The 10,566-nt window shown below is 42.7% G+C and overlaps 1 protein-coding gene across 1 annotated transcript in view; it reads right to left on the bottom strand.

The window, feature by feature from the left end:
* Positions 1–226: 226 nt before the first annotated feature.
* The window catches only part of HGF (hepatocyte growth factor), a 238,720-nt gene continuing 228,380 nt past the window's right edge, over positions 227–10,566 (bottom strand). Inside the window, exon 18 of the mRNA XM_077264676.1 lies at positions 227–3,535. Within this exon, the coding sequence (XP_077120791.1) occupies positions 3,365–3,535 (171 nt within the window). The 3' untranslated portion in view covers positions 227–3,364. The remainder of the gene's footprint in view (positions 3,536–10,566) is intronic.

Genomic DNA, 10,566 nt, shown 5'->3' with positions numbered 1-10,566 from the left:
CACGTAACCAAGTAATAGCGCGATTTTTAAACAAACAACGCTGCCGGTTCCCTCGCTGAAGTCCCGGCTGCGTCGGACAGGTGAGTATAGCAATATTTTTTATTTTAATTCTTTCTTTTACACATTTATATGGTTCCCAGGGCCTGAAGGAGAGTTTCCTCTCCTTCAGACCCTGGGAACCATCAGGGATACCGTCCGATACTTGAGTCCCATTGACTTGTATTGGTATCGGGTATCGGTATCGGATTGGATCCGATACTTTGCCGGTATCGGCCGATACTTTCCGATACCGATACTTTCAAGTATCGGACGGTATCGCTCAACACTAATCACAAGTGAAAAACTGCTTAATTTTAATTGTGAGCATATGTAATACATTTCTTCTGTCTGAGCGTTAGGGTGTCCTGTACTATTATGTCTCACTTGTATTCACCTCCAGAGCTTTGAGGATACTTTTTGTCATCACAATGAATCTAATGTATCTGGACATAAAAAGCGACAATCTGTGCACTGCTGGACTGCAAATCATATTTTTTCCCTCTTATTTGAAAAGCCTTGGGGAGAACTTGATGGTCATATACAATACATTTGCACCACTTGTATACCTGTTTGCCTTTACTTGTTTGTGACTACCATGTATTGATATTACGCAATATTAATAAGTCTATATTTCTTAACATGAATTCCATTGTAAATTCTCTAAATAATTTTACAGGTGTTTTTTTTTTTGCATTACTCAACAGAAAATGTGTGAAATATCATCAATCATATTCTGTTAAATATTTGGGATGAGGTCTATATCATCGACTAGTGATCAAAGTCAACAGTACCTGTTTTACATTTTCTTTAAAACATTTCACTGGTCTCCGTTCCAATCCTTGGTTTAACTCACTGGAGAAAAAACTACCAACTTGTTAATCCACTAAGGTTATTCTATCAACTTAATTCCATTACCAAGATGCCATGAAGTTGTTAGAAAAAAATCCATCAATTACCATTTAAATAAATTACTAAATAGTCCTGTTTATCAGTAATCACAAATGACTATGTAAAATGTTATTGGGGCCTCTACTTATTGCAGCTAAAGTATTTAAGTGGAAAACATAAGGGCAGTGCATTGATTATATACCGTAAGTGTTGATCTTACATTTATAGATAATCCATAAATTACCTAAAGGGAATCTGTCACCTGGTTTTTGCTACCCCATCTGGGAGCAGCATAATGCAATGGCAGAGATCCCGATTCTAGCAAGGTGTCTCTTATTCGTCTGCATGCTGCAGTCTTGATAAAAGACTCTCTCTGAATGCTGAGATCGGTAAAACTCTGCCCACACCACTGATTGGCTGCTTTTGGCATACACTGGGCATAGGCAGAAAGCTGCCAATCATTGGTGGGGGTGGCGTTATATATAGCTCATGAATATAGAGGGCTACTTGTCAGCAAGCCAACTAGTCTCCTAGATATAATCTGCTGCTGATAAAACATTGGGCTTATAAAAACCACAGCAAGCAGTCAACTTAGTAGAACATCATTGGTATAAAGGTATCTGTCTCTACATTATCCTGCTCTCACACATTAGGTAACAAACATCAAGTGACAGACTTTATTTGTATGTAAAGCTTTTCCTATGATTCCTTTTAATAAAAAAGAATATTTACATTAGTATTCCTTCTTCTTTTGATGTAGGTAGAACTATTTGTCAAGACCTGATGAGTTAACTCTCTTATGTACAGACAACTTCAATATACACATCTACGAGCTTCTCATTACATTGTATTACACAGTCATATACAAACTTGACTCATTGAGTGCTCTGGGTGTAAATGTAACTGTTTATGTGTTTCTAACGTTTTTCTAGAAAGACCAGTCCTCTAGGAAAATGCTATATTTTTCATTATGCCACTTTTATATGTTGGTAAGGTATCAGATAGGTATGGGTGTATTTCTTATTAAGGTTTTGCACTTCCAGGCATATAACTTGGAGCATTTATGTCAGTTCACACCTACTGTATGTATACAAATTGCGCTTGTAGTCATCAACAGTGTTTGATTATCAATTGGGGAATCAAAAAAGTGATTGATTTTACAATCAAAATAAAAATTCAGAATATTTTTTCTACCACCTATATACTATAGAGTATAGAGGAATAGAGGTAAAGTATAGTGATAGGCGATCCCCTTGATGTTCGGGTTTGGCGAGTTTGACCGAGCAGTTAAAAAAAAGTTTGGTTTGGGTAAAAGAACAGTACCCAAACCCAGACAATTTGCATGGAGGCCCAAACATCCGTTATTCGCCATAATGTCATCTGCATGACAGGGGGGCAAACACTAATTCTGATCGGTAAGATTATTTTCCGTGTCAGATGACAGCGTGAGCCAACAGCTGTGACCGGTACTAAAAAGTTTACCTCCGGCATCGGCTTATGAGAAAGTACTACTCCCATCAGCCTATGCCTTCTGTCGCTAATAACAGTGAGAGCAGGGACAGCTGATGGGAGTATTCATCAGCCGGCGCCTGCGGTATAAATATTTTTTTTTAAATGGCGTGGGGCTTTTCTATTTTTGATAACTAGCATGGCAAAACTGACAGCTGAGGGCTGCAACCTTCAAAAGTCAGCTTTATCATGGCTGGTTATCAAGAATAGAGGTATTTTTTTCTTGTGTTTTAATTTTTCTTGAAACTTAGTTATTAAATATAATGAAATAGATATTTATGATGACCTGTGCTGTTTTCTGGGTTGCCAACACCCATGATGACTGCCTTTCAAGAATGAAGATAGGGTGCAAGCTGTAGCTGAAGGCTTTAGGTGCATGAATGGAATATCAGAAGTGCGCTATGCTTTTAAGGATAACATTAAAGGTTGGTAGAGTGCCTAATATTTCACTGTGACTCTATGTAAATCTACTGTTGATCCAGTTTGACCAACACTCAGGATCAAGGGGAAAACCTGGGTCTTTAGGGCAAACTGCATTATGAATGTATCTACTCCCTTTAACCTTTAACATCCCTTGGTTAAACTAGATGGACTTGTGTCTTTTTTTCAACTGTACAAACTATCTAACTATGTACTAGTATTGCTTAAATATAAATAGAATAATGACACCTAGTGTTACATATTAGGTCTTTAAATAAAACTATCCATCAGAGCAGCATAAAAGTCTATGTATCTACATTTCTTCCCACTGTCCATATAAAAAGTTGTTCAAGTATACTCAGGAAATTTGTCATCACGTCAACCAAACATCTCAGCAAAAAAGAGAACATGACAATAAATTAATTATAAAGAACAACATGCACAACTTGATTATCAAGTAAAGCTTAGGGCATCATATAAACTGTTATCATAGTGATAATTGTATTGCCTATGGAGATTTGTAGGTTAGGATAATCTTGTGTATCCATTTTGCATAATAAGCAACTCTAACAAAAATGACCGGTCTGTTTTGGGCAGTACAACCACGTCCTGGTATAATGACACCTTGCACCAGATCTGTCCTGTTTTCTGCACAGATGAGTGGGCCACCATAATCACGCTATAAAAAGACAAAATGTAAGAGAAGCAAATAAATATAAAAACTTTTAAGTACATTTATACATTTTTTTGCTGTATTTACGGTTCTAATATTTGTCATGAAGCATTTATATATTTATATGTGAATTAGCGGTGTACAGCACTGCAAGAGATATTAAAGAAGACACTTATGCCACACAATAATAAAGTACTGTATAACTATATTAATGAGTATCTATATATATAATCGCCAGTTGGCCACTATCCCTGAATCCCATAAGGCACCGAGGCAGTGTCACTTGTGCAGGTGCAGTTCGTTGCTGCAAGGCCACGAACTGCGCCTACACAAGAGCCATACATGTCTCACATTGACAGCTGCAGCTGCCGGAAGAGATCATACTCATCCTCAGTCGCTGCACCTTCGTTGTCTCCTCTCCTGTGCTGAGCGGTCACATGGTGCCGCTCATTACGGTAATGAATATGGACGCGTCTTCACTCCCATATGGGTGGAGCACATATTCATCACCTTAATGAGCGGTACCACGTTACCGCTGAGCACAGGAAGAGCCACAGGCAAGTGCCGGCAGCTGGAAAGACATGCAGTGCCAGAACCCAGGGCACGCAAGTAGGTGAGTATGATGATTTTTTTTCAACAGGAAACATGCACACAGGGATAGGGAATATGGAGGCATGCATACAGGGACGGAACTGGGAGGCATGCATACAGGGACAGAACGGGGGGAGGCATGCATACAGGGACTGAACGGGGGAGGCATGCATACAGGGACGGAACGGGGAAGCATGTATACAGGAATGGAACGGGGAGGCATTCATACAGGGACTGAATGGGAGAGGCATGCATTCAGGGAAAGAATGGGGGAGGTATGCATACACGGTAGGAATGGGGAGGCATGCATACAGGGAAGGAACGGGGGAGGCATGCAGACAGGGACTGAACGAGAGAGGCATGCATACAGGGACTGAATGGGAGAGGCATGCATACAGGGACTGAACGGGGAGGCATGCATACAGGGAAGGAATGGGGAGGCATGCATACAGGAAAGGAATGGGGGAGGCATGCATAGAGGGAAGGAACGGGGGAGACATGTATACAGGGACTAAATGGGGGAGGCATGCATACAGGGACTGAACGGGGAGGCATGCATACAGGGACTGAACGGGGGAGGCATGCATACAGGGAAGGAACGGGAAGGCATGCATACACGGACTGAATGGGAAAAGCATGTATACAGGGACTGAATGAGGGAGGCATGCATAGAGGGACAGAACAGTGAAGGCATTCATACAGGGACTGAACAGGGAGGCATGCATACAGGGACTGAATGGGGGAGGCATACATACAGGGAAGGAACGGGGGAGGCATGCAGACAGGGGCTGGGACGGGGAGGCATTCATATCAGGACAGGGAAGGGGGAGGCATGCATACAATGACAGAGACAGGGGAGGCATGCATACAATGACAGGGACAGGGGAGGCATGCATACAGGGACAGGAGAGGCATGCAAACAGGGACAGGGATGGGGAGACATTCATACCAGGACAGGGAAGGGGGAGGCCTGCATATAATGACAGGGATGGGGATGGGGAGGCATTCATACCAGGACAAGGATGGGGAGCCATGCATAGCAGGACAGGGATGAGGGGACAATGCATTATACTCGAGTCAATAATTTTACCCAGTTTTCCGTGGCAAAAGTAGGTGCCTCGGCTTATACTCGGGTTGGCTTATACTCGAGTATAGACAGTGTTGGCCTTGCGGCCATGAACTTCACCTGCGCAATTGACAATCACATCACCGTTATTCCCGCACATGCGCAGTAATAGCCACAACTGTGTGCGCTACCCGCACATGCACGATAATGACACAGCTGTTACTGCGCCTGGATGGGGAATAGCATACACAGATATTAATTTCACCACACTGCCGATGCTATCGCATCGGGCCTATTTCTAGTAAAAATATAAACAGCAGCCAAAGAATCCTATATCATTTTTGTTAGTATACTTCAAACTATGCAGTCTTTGCTTAAATGTACATGATTCATGATATCAAGAAGTTACTGAAGTTTTCCTTTATTTATCTCTCCTATACTATAAACAGATCTGAGTGTTTTTAAGATCATATTTGTCCTGATTCCTTTGCTTAGTGAATGAAATGCTGCTGCCTATCGACAATGCTAAAACGCCTACGTACTTGCATACTTAGGTCTATGTAGAGTGTAGCTCTCTGCAAAGACATTCATTAAAAAATATAGAATACATTATTCAATGTTGAAATTGATCGATAGATATGTTCATGAAATACAAATCATGAAAAAATGGAAACAATATTCTCAACACATCTCAATTTATTCTATAATGAGTGCGAGTGCCACATGCTGAAATACACTCACTTACGCGCCTTGGCTGCAATTAATGAGGTTATTGACCGTGCCAAATGTTTCAAATCTGACATGTCACTTTATATGGCAATAACTCTGGAATGTTTCAACATATTCTAGTGATTTTGATATGATCTTTTGTGATACATTATATTTTATGATAATGGTAAATTTAGGTCAATATGATTTGTATATATCTATAAAAATATCAGAAACTTGACAAATTTCTAAAAATTTGCAATTTTCTAACTTTAAATAATTATACCTTTAATCTAGATAGTCATAACACAATAGTTAATAACATTTCCCCCATAACTGATTTACATCAGCATCGTCTGTAAAATGTTCTTTTATTTTATTAGGATGTTATAAGCTTTGAAATTGTAGCAGTCATTTTTAATTTTTTTCAAGCAAATTAACAAAATTTATTTTTTTGGGAATATGAATCAATTGTATAAAAAATCTGGCTCCAAGGGTCCTATAAAAAACTTGAAATGTATTATGCAAATTTTAAAAATAAAGACAAAAACATGATGTGAGGGAGACTCCATTTTGTATTTATTAATTCAGGCCCAATAGATTATCCAGAGATCTCCCTTCACCCCTGAATTGTGGCCACCACACCCTTGGGATAAGTACACAAATTACCAAAAGAACAGGACTTTGCCATATGGCCACATGTTAATTAAGGCAAGGAGGAACAGAGCTGGGACCCCCTGCTGTCTTTTGTGCAAGGCGGCTAACTGTCAATCAGCTATCAATGGAAAGCATAGACACTTGGGCACCTGTTATGGTTCTCAATGGCAAGAGAACATAGCCCAGCATACATAAGAACTAGCTCTTGGAAGGATGGAAACTTAAACTGACCATGAACTAAACCTGCCGCACAACTAACAGTAGCCGGGTAGCGTGCCTGCGTTTTATCCCTAGACGCTCAGCGCCAGCCGGAGGACTAACTAATCCTGGCAGAGGAAAATACAGTCCTGGCTCACCTCTAGAGAAATTTCCCCGAAAGGCAGACAGAGGCCCCCACATATATTGGCGGTGATTTTAGATGAAATGACAAACGTAGTATGAAAATAGGTTTAGCAAAATCGAGGTCCGCTTACTAGATAGCAGGAAGACAGAAAGGGTACTTTCATGGTCAGCTGAAAACCCTATCAAAACATCATCCTGAAATTACTTTAAGACTCTAGTATTAACTCATAACATCAGAGTGGCAATTTCAGATCACAAGAGCTTTCCAGACACAGAAACGAAACTGCAGCTGTGAACTGGAACAAAATGCAAAAAACAAACAAGGACAAAAGTCCGACTTAGCTGGAAGTTGTCTGGTAGCAGGAACATGCACAGAAAGGCTTCTGATTACAATGTTGACCGGCATGGAAGTGACAGAGGAGCAAGGTTAAATAGCGACTCCCACATCCTGATGGGAACAGGTGAACAGAGGGGATGATGCACACAAGTTCAATTCCACCAGTGGCCACCGGGGGAGCCCAAAATCCAATTTCACAACAGTACCCCCCCCTCAAGGAGGGGGCACCGAACCCTCACCAGAACCACCAGGGCGATCAGGATGAGCCCTATGAAAGGCACGGACCAGATCGGAGGCATGAACATCAGAGGCAGTCACCCAAGAATTATCCTCCTGACCGTATCCCTTCCATTTGACCAGATACTGGAGTTTCCGTCTGGAAACACGGGAGTCCAAGATTTTTTCCACAACGTACTCCAACTCGCCCTCAACCAACACCGGAGCAGGAGGCTCAATGGAAGGCACAACCGGTACCTCATACCTGCGCAACAATGACCGATGAAAAACATTATGAATAGAAAAAGATGCAGGGAGGTCCAAACGGAAGGACACAGGGTTAAGAATCTCCAATATCTTGTACGGGCCAATGAACCGAGGCTTAAACTTAGGAGAAGAAACCCTCATAGGGACAAAACGAGAAGACAACCACACCAAGTCCCCGACACAAAGCCGAGGACCAACCCGACGCCGGCGGTTGGCAAAAAGCTGAGTCTTCTCCTGGGACAACTTCAAACTGTCCACCACCTGCCCCCAAATCTGATGCAACCTCTCCACCACAGCATCCACTCCAGGACAATCCGAAGATTCCACCTGACCGGAGGAAAATCGAGGATGAAACCCCGAATTACAGAAAAAAGGAGACACCAAGGTGGCACAGCTGGCCCGATTATTGAGGGCAAACTCCGCTAAAGGCAAAAAAGCAACCCAATCATCCTGATCTGCAGACACAAAACACCTCAAATATGTCTCCAAAGTCTGATTCGTCCGCTCGGTCTGGCCATTAGTCTGAGGATGGAAAGCAGACGAGAAAGACAAATCTATGCCCATCCTAGCACAGAATGCCCGCCAAAATCTAGACACGAATTGGGTTCCTCTGTCAGAAACGATATTCTCCGGAATACCATGCAAACGAACCACATTTTGAAAAAACAGAGGAACCAACTCAGAAGAAGAAGGCAACTTAGGCAGGGGAACCAAATGGACCATCTTAGAGAAACGGTCACACACCACCCAGATGACAGACATCTTCTGAGAAACAGGAAGATCCGAAATAAAATCCATCGAGATGTGCGTCCAAGGCCTCTTCGGGATAGGCAAGGGCAACAACAATCCACTAGCCCGAGAACAACAAGGCTTGGCCCGAGCACAAACGTCACAAGACTGCACAAAGCCTCGTACATCTCGTGACAGGGAAGGCCACCAGAAGGACCTTGCCACCAAATCCCTGGTACCAAAGATTCCAGGATGACCTGCCAACGCAGAAGAATGAACCTCAGAAATGACTTTACTGGTCCAGTCATCAGGAACAAACAGTCTACCAGGTGGGCAACGATCAGGTCTATCCACCTGAAACTCCTGCAAGGCCCGCCGCAGGTCTGGAGAAACGGCAGACAATATCACTCCATCCTTAAAGATACCTGTAGGTTCAGAATTACCAGGGGAGTCAGGCTCAAAACTCCTAGAAAGGGCATCCGCCTTAACATTCTTAGAACCCGGTAGGTATGACACCACAAAATTAAACCGAGAGAAAAACAACGACCAGCGCGCCTGTCTAGGATTCAGGCGTCTGGCGGACTCAAGATAAATTAAATTTTTGTGGTCGGTCAATACCACCACCTGATGTCTAGCCCCCTCAAGCCAATGACGCCACTCCTCAAAAGCCCATTTCATGGCCAAAAGCTCCCGATTCCCAATATCATAATTCCGCTCGGCGGGCGAAAATTTACGAGAAAAAAAAGCACAAGGTTTCATCACGGAGCAGTCGGAACTTCTTTGCGACAAAACCGCCCCAGCTCCGATTTCAGAAGCGTCGACCTCAACCTGAAAAGGAAGAGCAACATCAGGCTGACGCAACACAGGGGCGGAAGAAAAGCGGCGCTTAAGCTCCCGAAAGGCCTCCACAGCAGCAGGGGACCAATCAGCAACATCAGCACCCTTCTTAGTCAAATCAGTCAATGGTTTAACAACATCAGAAAAACCAGCAATAAATCGACGATAAAAGTTAGCAAAGCCCAAAAATTTCTGAAGACTCTTAAGAGAAGAGGGTTGCGTCCAATCACAAATAGCCTGAACCTTGACAGGATCCATCTCGATGGAAGAGGGGGAAAAAATGTATCCCAAGAAGGAAATCTTTTGAACCCCAAAAACGCACTTAGAACCCTTCACACACAAGGAATTAGACCGCAAAACCTGAAAAACCCTCCTGACCTGCTGGACATGAGAGTCCCAGTCATCCGAAATAATCAGAATATCGTCCAGATACACGATCATAAATTTATCCAAATAATCACGGAAAATGTCATGCATAAAGGACTGAAAGACTGAAGGGGCATTTGAAAGGCCAAAAGGCATCACCAAATACTCAAAGTGGCCCTCGGGCGTATTAAATGCGGTTTTCCACTCATCCCCCTGCTTAATTCGCACCAAATTATACGCCCCACGGAGATCTATCTTAGAGAACCACTTGGCCCCCTTTATGCGAGCAAACAAATCAGTCAGCAGTGGCAACGGATATTGATATTTAACCGTGATTTTATTCAAAAGCCGATAATCAATACACGGCCTCAAAGAGCCATCTTTCTTAGACACAAAGAAAAAACCGGCTCCTAAGGGAGATGACGAAGGACGAATATGTCCCTTTTCCAAGGACTCCTTTATATATTCTCGCATAGCAGCATGTTCAGGCACAGACAGATTAAATAAACGACCCTTAGGGTATTTACTACCCGGAATCAAATCTATGGCACAATCGCACTCCCGGTGCGGAGGTAATGAACCAAGCTTAGGTTCTTCAAAAACGTCACGATAGTCAGACAAGAATTCAGGAATCTCAGAGGGAATAGATGACGAAATGGAAACCAAAGGTACGTCCCCATGCATCCCCTTACATCCCCAGCTTAACACAGACATAGCTTTCCAGTCGAGGACTGGGTTATGAGATTGCAGCCATGGCAATCCAAGCACCAACACATCATGTAGATTACACAGCACAAGAAAGCGAATAATCTCCTGATGATCCGGATTAATTCGCATAGTTACTTGTGTCCAGTATTGTGGTTTATTACTAGCCAATGGGGTGGAGTCAATCCCCTTCAGAGGTATAGGAGTTTCAAGAGG

The sequence above is a fragment of the Ranitomeya variabilis genome, chromosome 5 (assembly GCF_051348905.1).
Source record: "Ranitomeya variabilis isolate aRanVar5 chromosome 5, aRanVar5.hap1, whole genome shotgun sequence".
Taxonomy (NCBI): domain Eukaryota; kingdom Metazoa; phylum Chordata; class Amphibia; order Anura; family Dendrobatidae; genus Ranitomeya; species Ranitomeya variabilis.
The sequence above is the reverse complement of the archived record's forward strand: the minus strand, read 5'-3'. Positions and strand labels throughout refer to the sequence as shown.